Source organism: Musa acuminata, chromosome BXJ3-4 (genome assembly GCF_036884655.1).
Source record: "Musa acuminata AAA Group cultivar baxijiao chromosome BXJ3-4, Cavendish_Baxijiao_AAA, whole genome shotgun sequence".
NCBI lineage: Eukaryota > Viridiplantae > Streptophyta > Magnoliopsida > Zingiberales > Musaceae > Musa > Musa acuminata.
Genome location: NC_088352.1, coordinates 46,820,881 through 46,836,498, shown reverse-complemented (window position 1 = coordinate 46,836,498; position 15,618 = coordinate 46,820,881). Strand labels below are relative to the sequence as shown.

The window sequence follows — 15,618 nt, the reverse complement described above, 5'->3', positions numbered from 1 at the left end:
TATCGCCTTCCTTTCTTTCTGTTTTGCTGTTTCTAGCTGTTCTTCCTGGTCATGTATTGATTTGTGACTTGTGAGTACATTTTCTTCAGAATGGCCACTTAGACGGGTAAAGAAATTTTGACATAGAGGTGCAGACTTTCCTGTGCTTTTCATGTTCATCTTTGCCTCAGAAAAAGAATTCAATTTTTCTGTTGTAGATAAGACTACTTTACAAGGACTTGAATCAAAGGAGATTTACTACACCCATATTGTTTTGGAGATTTGGTGATCCCACCAAACAATGAAGAAACGGATGGAGCTTACATGTATTTTGCAAAAATTCTTAATTAGCTGCAGTTTTACACGCAGAAAAATCTGATTAGCAACTTTACATGATCAGCAAGAATGTCATTTTTATATAATATTTTTATTTAAAGAATAAAAAATTGAGGATTAACTTTTTTGTAATATCATATATATTTTACGGTTTTACTATATGGAAAGGAACACCACCTTTGTCGACATAGGGTTCTTTGTTCTTTGTTTATGTAAGTAGAGAGAGAGAGAGGTTCTTCTTAGATGTTGCGAGTAGGTTTGAGTTCTACTTAATCTCCATAGAAAAGGCAAACAATTGTATGTAATAATTTGTGTTCCATATATATATATATATATATATATATATATATATATATTCTAAATGAGTTTAATTAAATATTAAAAATCATTTCATTACCAAGTTTTATTTTGCCTTAGATGCAGCTCCCCCGTTCAAGCGTGTTCCCTCGAAGTTAGGATGATACCATTCCACCCCTAATTTAAATCCGCTCCGATCTCTTCCGTGCACCAATCTAAAAGCATCTCGGTTTAACAGGAGCCATCGCTGAAAGATTTGCAAAGAACTGTTACGAATCTGGAAGCACCTCTTTCCCACAGTAGCGTGCCGTCGAACTTAAGGCACCATGTCGATCCCCTCCGCATCGACCGCACGCCGTCGCCCCGCCGAGCCAACTCGGTAGTCTCGCTGGGATTTCTCTTCCCCCACCGTCGAATGGGTTGTTCTTCCTCTTTCCCAGGTCCCTAATCCCTTCTTACTCTCCCCGCTCTCCTCCTCTCTTCTTTAAGGTTTGATCGATCATTCTCTAGCTTTATCCTTTCTTGATCTTTCCATTCCTTCAAATCCTAGGTAGGGTTGTCTTTTGTCTACTGTTCTCTTGTATTGATCCATGTCGAATAGTAAGATAGATATGCAATTCTATAAACCGTAAACTGTCTGAATTCCTCTGTGGTTTTTCTTTTTGTTTGATCTTCGATGAATGATTAACCTTGCGTATGGAGGTGTGTGGGGTTCGATGTCAAGGAAGTTGTCAGTACGATTGAGATTTTTATCTAACTCCGGGAACTGTACGAGTTGTAGTCAATGCACTACTGGAAAGATCTGAGCTTTTGCCTTCAACGTGCTTGTTTTGCTTGAGTTGTACGAGATGCTGCCTAGTAGGATGCTTCTAATTAGTTACTATGCCAGGACTTGCATGCGCTTTGTCATCATAGGATTCCTAGATGCTAATCATTTGCTCATCAACCCATTTGTTTCAGGAAGTTTACCGATACTAATATGCGAATAGCTCTTTGTGTTCTCATCATGTGAAGCATTTTCTTCAGAGTTAAATGATGCTGTAGCTTGGAAATTATACGAGTGATTAACATGTGCAACTTTTGGTAATAATCAGACAGAAATGCTGGAAGGTTGGCCAGTTTGAACAGTGAAAGCTCAACAGCTCCTGAATCAAAAAACTTGCGTGTTAAGGTATGCTACTTGTCTTTCCTATTGTAGCAAACTAGCAATATGCTTTCGGCCATGTGACCCATTTGGATGCTACTTCACAACAGATGGGAATTGCCTGGTAGGATTAGGGGTTCAAAGTCAGTAATACTTTTCCACCACCTTCGGCCATGTGTCCCATTTGGATATCACTTCACAACAAATGGGAATTACCTGGTAGGATTAGGGGATCAAAGTCTTTTTCCCCCGCCATTTAGAATTTGGAGGGAAACTTTCATATGTATTTATACTTTGACCTCAATGTCTAGGAAGATTGTCTTGATTTACTTGTTGGTAAATTATTGGAGATTCGACCTTAATTTGATGTAATTGATAGAGATAAATCATTCATCTTTTATGAGATCATAACTTCTTTTGTCACTTTCTCTCACATTCCATGTACTTGAACTATAAAAATGTGACTCCAGGGGATAAAGTCAAAAAATCATCCTTGTGAAGAATAACAAACAGCAGAAGGATGGCCAAAATTAAGAATCCACGTGTTCATTGAAACCCTAGGAAGAATGTGTGAAATCATAGCATATTTCTGCATGTGACACTGAATTTTTTTTGAGTGATGTATAATGGATTGAAATCCCAAAGTCATGGATGTGTGAGTGTGGATAAAAGATTATTTATCCTTTGTCTTGAATTCGTTTACTTTTTTAGTGTTGTATAATGGATTGAAATACCAAAGTCATCGATGTGTGAGTGTGGATAAAAGATTATTTATCCTTCGTCTTGAATTTGTTTACTTTTGTAGTCCTTTTTTATATGGAATTTCATGATGAACCCAAACAGTATTGCATTTTTTGTTGAAACATATTCAGTTTGGAATCTTGGGATATCTACTGTTAAGGAAAACTTGTTGATTTTAGTAGGCAAAAAAGGAGAAAAACATCTAGATGATTTTGATATACTTACATATTTTATATGACATTATCAGAGATCAAATGATCAAAATAAACCAACCCTGGGCTTACATCTGTGACTATAGATAATGGAGCTGACTTAAGTTTTAGAACTTGAGTGTGCAGTGTATAAGCACCCATGCTGCAACTGAAGTTCCTTGGAAGATAAGTTTTGAGCTTTCACTTTTGACAAAAACAAATGCACTTTTGATGTATTTTATCCTCATGCGACATCAATTTTTTTTGTCAATGCCATTCATTTGGAACAAGATATACTTGCTGAAGAAGATTGGTCATAGTTTAGCATGTATTTTATGTAATTTGGCCTCAATTTGTTAGTTTTAGGTGTTCTCCTTTAGTTAGAAATGCTTCCTGGTCTTCTTGTTTGGCTCCCTTATGTGCCCTAATTAGTTTGAAGTTATTCTACTCGAGTCACAAGGGAGTAGCTCTTCTATGGTACGGTACTTTCTATTTGCTTACAGATATGATGTGCTTCTTAGTATTTAGGGAAGTAATATAGCTTAGCCGCTGCCCATAATGCTTTTATTTGCTAATATGCATGAGTTTTCATGCATTCATGAGTCTGGCATCTTTGCCTGTTTGTGTGATTTTTTTTGTCATTTGCATCTTTATAAAGACATCCGCAAAACAGGGCTGTTTTAAATTGTGAGAAGAGAACAAACAGGAAGTGTTGCTTACCTTCTATTTGAAAGAGTAATTTTTACCTAGAAGAAAGTTAGACAAACTTTTGCTTTGGCATGTGTTGTTTGTCTTGTGAATTAGTTTGCTGCATAATTGCACAAGCTGACTGATTTTGACACTTGTGATATATCTGTCTTTGCAGTTGGTATTGTTGGGGGATTCTGGTGTTGGTAAAAGCTGCATAGTCATTCGATTTGTTCGTGGTCGATTTGACCCTACTTCACAGGTAATGTTTTATCTAAATGGTGGTCTAACAATTGTCAGTATTTTGTTATATCGTTGTTCCTATATATCCTCCATGTTGCCACTGCCACATCATCCTTTCTGCCATGTTGTCGTCACCACATCATCCTACCCACTGCATTGCCGCCATCTACTTGTCACTCAGTTGCCACCACCTCCTTGTTCTCCCAATACAAGTCATACCTTCTCTTCTTCCTCTGAGCTTCCTCCTCTTATACCTTTTCACCCTCTGCTTCCCATTCCTCCACCGCCTCCTCCATCTCCAGCTGAGACCATAGCAATCAACATGGGGGAGTATCCATCACGCCAATACCTAACCACTCCACCCAAGGACTGTGTTGTATTGGTACTTTATTTAAATTTACAACGTTTGGCCTGATCATATCCAAGGAAAATCTTTACTTGGTAAGTAAGAATAATTCAGGATAGAGATTGCATTGATGAGGAAGACTAAATAATACTCAGACAGAACTTTTGGATGAGAATATTGATATACACAAAGCAAAAATGCAAGAAATTACATGGCCAAGAAGTTAGGAACAAATGATTGTTGACACAATTATTGCACCAATATAATATGCTATATTTTGCTGGTGCCCCTGTTTTCTTGTTTAAGTTTCTTTTTCTCCTATAGCATGTGCCACAGCAGTTTCTTATGATATATGTTTGTCATTTGGTTCTTCTAGGTAACAGTTGGTGCTTCCTTCTTATCTCAAACATTAGTCCTGCAAGACTCTACAACAGTGAAATTTGAAATATGGGATACAGCAGGACAAGAGAGGTGCATGTTTTAGTAGAATGGTCATTTGTTATTACCTGTGATCTCATGTTCTTTGTGGATTGAACATGATATAGTGTGTTTTTGGTAAAAGTGTGTAAGTAAATATGGATGATATTCCTACTTCTGTTTTTAATGTCTAATATACTCACCACATTTTGCTTATCTTTAACAATAATACTGTAAGTCAATATAAACTAATATTTACTATTTATGTTCTTTTCAGGTATGCTTCACTGGCCCCTCTTTACTACCGAGGAGCAGCTGTTGCAGTTGTGGTATATGACATAACAAGTCCAGACACATTCAAAAAGGCACAGTATTGGGTTAAGGTATCACATCTTTTTAACTCTGATTAGTTTATTTATGGATTGGTGTTTTTGCCTTTTTGTGTTTTGTGGGGCCTGCGTATTAATTTCTAGTTAAAGTGGAAGGCATGTTTTAGGCATTAGATGTGGTGAGGTTTCATCTTGCAGCTCATGGTGTCTGATGAATTGAAATCAGGTGGTGGTTTTTTTCGTTTCTCAAATTTAATGTTGCATAAGCTTTTAGCTTATGAAGAAATAAAAACTGGTTGACTTCTTCCAGTTAAGAACACGACGCTGAATTGGCTTGGAACTTGCTATCTGGCAGTGCATGACAGCTGAGAATGTCATCCTTACGAACATATTTCTTTAGTTGTTAGTTAGTAGAGGAAAATTGTTCTTTTAGTCACACCACTTGACTCTTGGGAACACGAGAAAGTTCTTAATGAACCTATGAAAGGAAAACACACAAGAAAGCTTAAAGCTTTATCATAATTATTCTTGTTACCAAATTTGCTTTATTTTTTTTAACATCTTTATCAGGAATTAGTACAAGCATATATTATAAAATTCATTTAAGAGTCTATTGTCTCATCAAGTGTAGCTTTTTTCAAATAATAGAATGGTGTTCTTTGCTTTGTTTTATCAATTTTGGTTCTTTAAAATCCAAATGTTCCTTCTTATGCGATAAGATGATCCATGTTTTAACTTTGAAACCAAGCCTTCAACTTGTCATGAAACTAATATCATATGAGAGAATTGCAAATGTCCTTAATCTTTTGCATAGTTGAAAGGTAAACCAATGTATGCCTTCCTCATTGAATTTTCACATCCTTCCTAGTGAAATCATATTAACACACAGGAATCAGGGGTACCTATTTCTTTGTAGAGTACAACACAATCCATATACCATTAAATCAAAAGATATCCTAAAAAAATTGTGGTAAACTGTTTCCTCCCAACTTGTTGATTATGCTCAATTTGGACAATTTCTTTTCTTTGCTCACTAATAGGTCATTCATTACACTTAGACGGGCTTATGTAGGAGATATACTCTCAGTGATCACATTGAGCTCCTCTCTTCTCTTGTAAGGTAGTCATCTTATTTAGTGAACCCAGCACTCTGTAATGGAACATCCAATTTAAATCTTATATTTTTTTTCCTTTTTAGAGTTTCATCTAGGCTGAATAATAATTTCCATTTATGTTTCTTAACAAAACACGAGCTCAAGTTCTTAGTAGTTATTCTGTCAGAATTTAATGTCTGCTGGAACTACATTCATGATTTGAGTAACATAAGCATCTACTAATCAATAATGCATTTGGCCTTTATATTCGTCAGCTACGTAATACTATCCATTTATATTGCTACTAATCTTGTTATTCTAGTTTTCTTGGGATGTTTGATTATCGGTATTGAGCCATCAAATTGTTTTGCAATTATGTTTTGTGTTACCTACATGTAGAGGTTGGATCTTGGCATGATGGTAAATTAAGTTGGCTCCATTCAGAGGTTCAAAGACTTAATATATTCTCTCTAAATTAAATTGGGTTTGGTTGCTTAAAGCTGACCGTCACTAAATTCAGTTGCAGGAACCTCTTGCAGTTGATTGCCCTTGTTCATATCTTTCATCTTTGTCTGTTAAATATTATGTTATCAGATTGATCAGTTGGAATATATGCCTAATACAGGAACTTCAGAAACATGCAACCCCCGGTATCATAATGGCTTTGGTTGGTAATAAGGCTGATCTGCATGAAAATAGAGCTGTATCGTCCCAGGTAAGCGGTGGAACTACTGATTCATCTATGAATCTGGTTGGCTTTGGACAGTATCTATTTCGCTTTCAAGGAGATGACCGTTCCTTCATTTTGAAGGATGCACTGGAATACGCAGATAAGAACGGTATGTTCTTCATCGAGACATCCGCAAAGACAGCTGACAACATCAACGAACTCTTTGAGGTATACATTCATGTAGCGTTAACTATGTCTCTGAACCATGTCCGGTCAAAACTGGTGCCACACAATAAAAGAAAAAAAAATCAATCATTTGCTATGATCAAAGTTTTCTTGTTTTTATTTCAGGAAATCACAAAGAGGCTTCCTCGAACATCTTCTTAGCCGTCCGTCCGGAGATTGATTTTAGAAAGCTCCATATTGCACATGGGATTGTAGTAGACCTGTTTGTGACGCTGCCTATAGGTAATGTATTATCGTCTCTCGCTAGTTCTTATGTTATGACTTGAATACTTTTCACTAGTAATGGCATGCAAAGAGGGTATAATGTCCCACTATTTCCAGTTGTGGTATTTTGTTCTCTGATGAGCACTATGTTCTGAACGGTGCCTTCTTTTGGCAAGTCTATACTGCATGCTGTTTTGACATCTTCTCATAAGTCGCTACTGTAGATGAGATTAGAAAAGTGGGTGATGAATCCTAACTTGATCAGTATAGGAGACAGAGGAGTGGTCATATTGTGATTATTAGCGACCACACGCACGAAGACTATATTAGAGGCTTCACTACATGCGCACGCAGCTGTGTCTTAAAAGATGAGAATACGAGTTGGCAAATCTGTCTCCACAAGCTCTTCATTGAATGAACATCATATATATGAGAAAGAAATCAATCCTAGAAACCAATGGCTTTCTTTCAAATGGATCTCAGCTAGAACTGATGCAAATCTATTGATGCAATAGACAAGAACTTGGATCACAATCAAATCCAAAACGATCTTTCATGCTTAGATCATCAACAAAAAGAGTAACTCAAATGCATGAAGCATCCCCAACCAAAAATTAGCATATAATTTCGTCCATTTTATTCCTAGAACTAGAGACCAGTAAACCACAACATGGTTCACTGCACGGACAGGACAATTTATTTGTTCTTAGCACATAACAAATCATAAATGGTAAGACATGCATAAAAATAGCATAATCAGTGTATACATTAGTCTCAAAAATATAGTAAATCATCTTCTACGTGACAAATTCGACCTTTTTATGCAGATCAAGAAAATTCACAACTCACAAAGTTAAGCATGTGCGTGCCACACGTAACTATTGTACATAAAACATCGACATGGTCGATGCCAAAAATCTCATCGGAACAAATACCTTCATATTGTTCACAGCACATGCTGCTTGATACCTTTGAGAACAAGAGATCAGTAATCAGTATGTGATGGCTGGCTTTCTAAGATTGCCGGTTCTCATGCTCTTGCACCAAGAAGACTGCTGAAAGATAGGAAGATTTTAGAATTGGTCCAGAAGAATAAACAGATTGGTCCCTCATGCTTTAGTTTCTTTTCCAATTAAAATTGCACACACTTAGATGAACCATAAACCAGAAACAGAAAAAATATGAAAGTTAAAGAGAACAAACATGAAAGACTTATAGAGAAACAAGTTACTAGATGTACCATGGATTCAAATACTAGTTGGTACTTGAGATGTACTAACCAATATTTGTCAATCCATCTATGGTACAGGACTGGAACCATATGGCCTAATACCAATTGGTAGATTATCTTTTAAGGTGATATACCAGGCTGTATGATTCAGTATCCCGCTTGAAATACCATACTAGTCTGGTATACTAGTAGTTTACCAAACCTGTTATCAACCCAAGATTTAAATCCTTATAACTCTACAAACATTGAACTATAAAAGAAAAACCATCTACGACATATCAGTCAAAGGTTTGTGATATGTTAATTTTACTTATGATTCTGAAAAAATTCAAATGCCTAGTAGCAAAACCTTTTCTACCAGTCTTGTTTTTGGTATAACAAGAATGGGTTAATATAGTTACTTCAGGTTGAGTTCTGCAATTTTCACACAATAATCAGGAAAAATCAAGGATGAAATTTGAGTGGCATCTAAAGATGAAACATACTGTTCAATAGTAGATTCTTCCACAAAACTATCATACTCCATGATTATCAATTAAACATTTAGGGTCATTACATAATATTGGTGCAAGTAGAGCTTGATTCTTTTCAAGTTGCATTAAATGACACTGATCATTGTGTGAAAATTGCACACTGTTTCATCTTTAATTATCATTATGCAACTTGAATTTGTCCAGGAAGCTAATTTAAAAGAAAAGAAAATGCATAGACCTTGATTCCTGGAGAGAGGGTCTTGATCTGCATTGCAGCACAACTACCAAGCAGGAGTTCCAGTTCTAGATGCAGCAGTACTACCAAATCCAAACCTTTTCTTTTCTGAAGCTGCAGGCTTCAGAATTTGGAATGAACACATCAGGGTCTCATCCACGCTCATCATAGCACCAGCATTGTCAAATTCACCACAGTAATTTGGAGCTGAGAAGATTGTTACAAGTTGCCTATCAGCAAAGAACTCATATCCATCCTCCACCACCTAATAACAAAGCTTAAGCTGAAACATACTGGCATGCTTTATAAATGTAAGTTAAAGAAAAGGAAGAGAGAAAGGAGAGATATGGGATGGAAAGAGAGATGAGAGAGAAAGAGAGAGCCATCCCTAACCTGGTGAGCACGGCAAATAAGGTCTAGATCATGCTTCTGAAGAAAGTCAGTGACCCTATCAGGTCCAAAAGTATATGAAACACCCCTATCATTCATTCCCCATCCTTGGATCTCTTTACTAGGATCCGACCACAAAAGATCACAGAGTAATCCATTGTCTGGCACATCAGTAGGCCGTGCTAAATTACGAATTTGGTCCAAATTATTCAAGTCCGGAGAAAGACCTCCATGCATGCATAGGATTTTTTCATCAATAAGAGCTGCCACAGGCAGGCAGTTAAAACAATCAGTGAAGACCTTCCAGAGTCTCACATTGAATCTGCGCTTGCATTCATCATAGAACCCATAGATACGATTTATGGATGCACATTCATGATTGCCCCTCAAAAGAAAAAAATTCTCTGGATACTTAATTTTGTAGGCTAAAAGAAGGCATATTGTTTCAAGGCTTTGTTTTCCTCGGTCCACATAATCCCCTAAGAACAAGTAATTGGCTTGAGGTGGCAATCCACCATATTCAAAAAGTCTCAAAAGGTCAGAATACTGACCATGAATATCACCTGTTCAACATGGGAAAGACAATGTCAGCCTTTGGAAAAAAAATTGAAGTCAATTTAACTGACCAATCAACACAGCAACTAACATAGCAAACTCTAAATTCAGGACTGATAAGTCTTTGATAACAGTGCTTCAATTTCAGAACAACTAGTTGCATATTTCAGAAAATACTTGTTAATAGAATTATCAAAGGTGAACTTCAAACTGATAAATGTCGATGCAAAAAAACATCATCTTGGAGAAACAAACGAAAAAGAGAGATTGATTTCATGATCGTTTATAAATTTAAAACCCAAAAGTCAGAACGAACCCAGGCACAAGTCGGGAAAACCAGAACTAAGAAGAAATATGAAAAACAGTTATAGTAAAAAAAAAAAAAGCCATCACGTGGAACCTTTTTGAACAAGAGCACAGGTTAACTACGATGACGAATTGTTACAATTGGTCAGGAACCATAGATGTCTGTTGTTATAAGCAATCACAGAGCAAAAACCTACAGAAGAAGTTTTATCTACATGGACATGAGATCTTCTGGAATACCATGAAAATTAATAAGCAATGAAGAAAGTTGATCATTATAAAACATCAGTAATATTCTAACAGTTAGGTAAAACCAGGCATTTTTCCAAATAGAGTCCAATAGAAATACATACAATATCAATCATGATGATTCTCAACAAATTTTGTTTTTTCTCCAAAACGGTCAATATATGAGTGAAATGATATTAACATTCTATTTACATGATATTGGAGATTTTTATACACAATATTTAATTTTGGTGCAAGATGCTAGAGTATTCTTTAAAAAAATAATTGTGTTCAAACTAACATCATTTACCAAAGAATTATACCAAATTCAGCATATGTTCTTCAAGGTGGATGCCAGACTTCTTTAAGAAGAAGGCTGTCATGGCAAAACAAAGGGTCAAGAATGATAAGATTGGGATCATATGATAAATGGTAAAGGGCCTTACAGTTCATCTAGCCATGAATATGAACTTCATTTGAATTTTGAAGTCAAATTATTTAATAGAGGTAAACCAAGGGTCATGTATAACAAGCATAAATTTCTAAAAATTACTTTTCAACAAAACTTACCAACATTCACCTTCCTAAAGCTTGTCAGAAGGTTCAAGAAACAAAATATATGGTCTCTTTAAAGAAAAAATGTTTCATTGAAGCACATGGTAGTAGCAAGAGTAGAGCGAGAAGAAGAACAAAAAGAAAAAGAAAGAAAGAGCATAATAAAACTGTACAGACAAGAAAGGAGTTCATTAGGAGGTGAAAGGAAAAAAATGAAAGTAAGAATAAGGGAAGAAATTCTTCGTGCAGAACCAACCATTTGATCTCGTAAACCGTTGTGCTCTCCTTCTATAAGTAAATCTAATCCAAAATTTTCCATCAGCTAACAATAATTTGTAATGCTAAAAAAGCACACCTTTTGGCTATGGGCCTTGGAGAAAGCTCCATGAAGCCTATGAAACCAACCTAATGTACAATGTGCATCGACATGATTTCATAACATAATACCTATAAAAAGATGATGGATTCATTTCTAGGAAAGGTTGAACAGATTGATGAGATCCTAAATATGCTTGATGGGAAAAAGGGTAAAGAAAATCCTGAAATATCAAAAACATAAAAGAAGGTAAAAGTATTTTGTGTGGTCAACTTTTAAGTCCTTTGTCATTTCCTTTCTAACATTATATTATGAAAATGACATAACTTACTATGAGGGGGGAAAAGAGTTTGGTTAGTATTAGATGCACAAATTTTGAATCCAAAAAAGATTCCTGTAGACATGAAGACCAAAGAAATGATACATCCTTTTCCACCAATTATTGAATATAAATCTACCTTCGTCTTTTAGAGCTTAAAAGAGATAAAGGGATGGACATAAAGCATGATAGTCTGGCTAATGCAACGTCTGAGAAGGGTCAATGTATACAATCTTACTCGAACAAGTATAAATTATATTTGTAACTCGAATCTCTATCACCAACATGTAAAAGTACCAAGGTTAGCACTTAACAACATAGAAAAAAAGACTCAAAACTATTAAGTATACAAGTGAGGTTAAAAAATGCACTAGAAAGATGAAAGCAAGTACAACCATACATGTTGCTTAGGAGATAATGGGCTATGTGGCTAATTATCTTAGTTAAGGTGCTCAACTCTTGTCCTATATAGAAAAACAATGGATAAATTCAAATTGATAGAAACTACTGATGATCAATCATTTCATAATGCAATTAGTTGGGACAGTTGTTGATCAACGACTGAGATATTACGTAACTATTTCTCACTAAAAGGATGAGAAATAAAAGCAGGTTCAAAGCTAAAACTGAAGTCCAATGACAAGGATGCTTCGATGAAGTATGGATGAAAGTAAATGGTGTAAAAGAGGCACAAGACAGAAAAGAATAGGAAGGATTACCATGACATTCTTCTGGAGCGAAGGAAAACAGATGCAACAGACAATGTATTGATTGTAATCCTTGTTTTGTTAAACAAGTGAACAGCAAGAGAAACAAGAAAAAACAAACAAGATAGAGGGGATCAAAGCAAAAACCTCACAAGTCCAATTTACTAGAATTGTTTTTACCATATAAGAATAAATATCCTCTCCTCATCGCATTACAACCAAGCAGAAAGAAAAAGAAGTAGCAATGCCCTAAGAAAACAAAGAGCCAGTAATGGTCAGAAAATGCTGTGAAGAAAAGGAGCAGTAGCAGCAGCTTTTAGGTGCAAGCAGGGACAAAATTATATAAATTTTGTGTTCCTCTCTTCTAAATAAGCATGTATGTAATTATTTACAATATGTCATCAAGCATCTAAGCTGTCATTCACAAGTTTAACGACATGACACATGACATCCCCTGATAATTATTCCTCTAACACAAATTTGACAAATTTTTGGAATTAAATTAGATCTCCGGCCGCTCTTGCATATGCAATTATCAAAACGAAAAAATAAGCAAAAAATTTATTAGAATGAAATAGTCTTAATTTGATTGCCCGATTGATGAGTCATCTGAAGTGTGATTTTGAATTTAAAAGCTACAACATATTTGTTATTTCCCTATTTTAAGAAAATAAATACTAGCTACATGAATCATCTAGATTTTATTGCCAAATTACCTGTTCTGTTTGGATTGCAGGAAAGTAGTGAGTGACATCTTAAAAGATAGCACACTTGTGATGGCTTTTGTTAAAAGAAAAGACAAAACTAGAACAATTTCATGTAACAAGTTGAATATAACATTAAAAGAGGGAAAAAAAAGACAACACCATCAAGTCATAATGTCCCTTTTATTCAAGGTCCACTAATATATCATTTTCGCTATTGAATTCCAATAAAAGAGAATATCCTTAGTTAAACTAAAGGCATTTGAATCTCTACTTAAAGTTTCCATTGTAGTCTTTTTCGATGTTCCCTATTGTTCCTTGCGCCACTAATATTAATTTTCCTATATCTAATCACAACATCTATATGTCTCACACCTAAAACATTGGCCTGGTGGTGACATACCAAACTAATTTACCAAAGGTTAAGAGCTCAAAACTTATCCGATATATTTAGACCTAAAACATTGGTCTGTTGGTGGTGTATCAAGTCCACTTATCAAAGGTTAAGAGTTTAAAACATCATTCGATATATTTTATACATAAAATATTGGTTTGATAGTGGCGTACAAGACTGTCTTATCAAATCTTGAGAGTTTGAAATCCAACATATTATCTTTACGGCACTAACTAGCTTGACGAGTAAAGACTTTATCATATCACTGCAAGGTCCTGGTATCAAGATCCTCCCTCATCAGTCATCCTTTGGCCAAAAAAAAAGTTTCCTTATAACATGTTCATACCATTTTAAACAATTTCTCACTTTTCATTCTCTTTTGTAGTTATATCTCATCGTTCATGATAATGAACAATAATTTTTTTAGTATAAGCATTCATCTTAACATTTTCATCTCAGTGACACAATTAACGAGGATAATGTCATTTCGTGCTGATGGAAATTGGATCATTAGAATTGTGGTCACCAAAAATATTCGCTGGGCAGAGAGGAGACAACCAATCAAGTTTCAGATATCTTTACAGATCCTCTGTAATGGTGAAGACTGCCCTGAACCAAAAATAACATTTAGAATGTGTATATTATAAAGAAGGAATAACAAACATAACTCCCGAAGACATGAACATGTATCAACTCACAATCTTCAAAAACAATTATACAACATTATGTGCCAATTATGCAAGAAAGTAATGTTAAAGGTGATCTCAATCTTCAAAAACAATTTCAGAAAATTAGTATGTTTCGTCTGATCAACCAACTTCCATTATGCCCATTTCATAGGATTCTTTCTGACATTCCTAACAAACAGAATAAATGATTTCCTTGAATTACCTTGATTCAAGAAAAAAACAGATCTTTTTGAGTGAAGCAATTCGAGAAACAAGACATGACATTTATGCAACATTAGGTGTTAACTGGACCACAATATATATACTGCTCAACTAATCGAATCTAACACAACGAACCATAACAATGGGTTATGTAAAATTGCAACCACCAAATTCCAAGAACTCTTTCCCACCATGTTGAGAACCGTAAAAAGAGAAATAAAAAGAAAAATATCTTCAAAATCAAGACGTGCAAAACCATTTCAATGCTGCCGACTGAACCCATGCCACGATCATGAAAATCGAAAAAGAAACGTTAGGGCTTACCACAAATCTTAATGGGCGCCTCGAGCTCCAAGAGGTTGGGCTGCTGAAGAAAGAGGTCCTTCGACACGAGACATAGCTGTCGGATCTCCGCCTCCAGGAGCTGCACCTGCTTCCCCGGCCGGCCGCCCTTCACTTCCAGCAGCCTTTGGATTATTCCATCCAGCACCTTGGGATCCATCAACAAACCCTTCTCTCCCCTTCTCTTCCTACAAGACCAATCCCCTCCTCCTCCCAAATCACAAAAGAACACAGTAAGAAACCGCAAAAACCCACCTTTTGGTTTCTTATGAACCACCCAAAGTGCCGAACAACCTCAGATTCCAAGATTGCAACGCCCGGAGGCGGAGGAAAAACCGGCCGTCTTTTTCGGCCTTTGATTTCCTTATTAGAATAAGAACTTAGCAATAGCTCCTTCGATCGCCCTCTGGATTAGAGGATCGAACGGCCCGACCGATTAGGGTTCTCCTGATTCTTTGCAACTTGAGAATAAGGGAGAGGGGCTCCGCTCTCCGGTTTCATTACAGACCCAAAGATCACAGACCCCATGATTAATAGGATTTCTTTTCGCACCCTTCCATTGAGTACCCGCAGACCTACGGGGCTTGTGATTCGATAACGTACCTGATGAGCAGTCATCACGAGATGGACGGTTGAGATATCATCAGATTTGGTTCTGGTGGCTCAAGCCTCTTGGTAGATCCTGAACACCCGTCTTGCGCAGTATGATTCACGAGTGCAAGGCTCGATGCCGATGTGGCGCATCCTCGTACGATGCGCTCGGTCCAGTAATTTACGTTAAAATTGCTGGTAACAACCCAGCTTTCCTACCCTAAGGTCGCTCATCCGATTCCAAAGAGGACCCACACTTGGACCAGTCAAATAACAGGTAGATTCAGGCGTAAAGAGTACAAATTCTGGCTTATAATTTCGAGTAGTTGGAGACCAACACATTTCATACCCATTTGTCGCGAAGTACCCCGCCACTGTCGGACCCACCTTTTATTATCCAATGGGAAGACAGGTAGTTTTGATGGTAATTATCACAGTAGAGATTCAGTCACCTCAAG

At 36.3% G+C, this 15,618-nt stretch overlaps 2 protein-coding genes across 3 annotated transcripts; one reads left to right on the top strand and one right to left on the bottom strand.

The window, feature by feature from the left end:
• The first annotated feature begins 875 nt into the window (after positions 1–875).
• LOC135637215 (ras-related protein RABF1-like) lies at positions 876–7,040 on the top strand. Its single transcript, XM_065149767.1, has 8 exons — positions 876–1,052; positions 1,707–1,783; positions 3,554–3,637; positions 4,341–4,435; positions 4,659–4,764; positions 6,430–6,519; positions 6,616–6,702; positions 6,826–7,040. The coding sequence occupies exons 1-8, from the start codon at positions 1,028–1,030 to the stop codon at positions 6,859–6,861; spliced, it is 600 nt and encodes a 199-aa protein (XP_065005839.1). The 5' UTR covers positions 876–1,027; the 3' UTR covers positions 6,862–7,040.
• Positions 7,041–7,645: 605 nt separating this feature from the next.
• On the bottom strand, positions 7,646–15,075 carry LOC103982425 (serine/threonine-protein phosphatase PP1). Of its 2 annotated transcripts, none has more exons than XM_009399347.3 (4): positions 14,552–15,075; positions 9,257–9,816; positions 8,867–9,128; positions 7,646–7,979 (listed from the first exon to the last, which is right to left on the bottom strand). In XM_009399347.3, exons 1-3 carry the CDS (start codon positions 14,727–14,729, stop codon positions 8,910–8,912), a joined length of 957 nt encoding a protein of 318 aa, XP_009397622.2. In that variant the 5' UTR covers positions 14,730–15,075; the 3' UTR covers positions 7,646–7,979; positions 8,867–8,909. The 2 variants fall into 2 exon arrangements, with proteins under 2 accessions (XP_009397622.2, XP_009397621.2); XM_009399346.3 differs by having other exon boundaries at positions 7,646–7,976; positions 14,552–15,074.
• Positions 15,076–15,618: the final 543 nt, after the last annotated feature.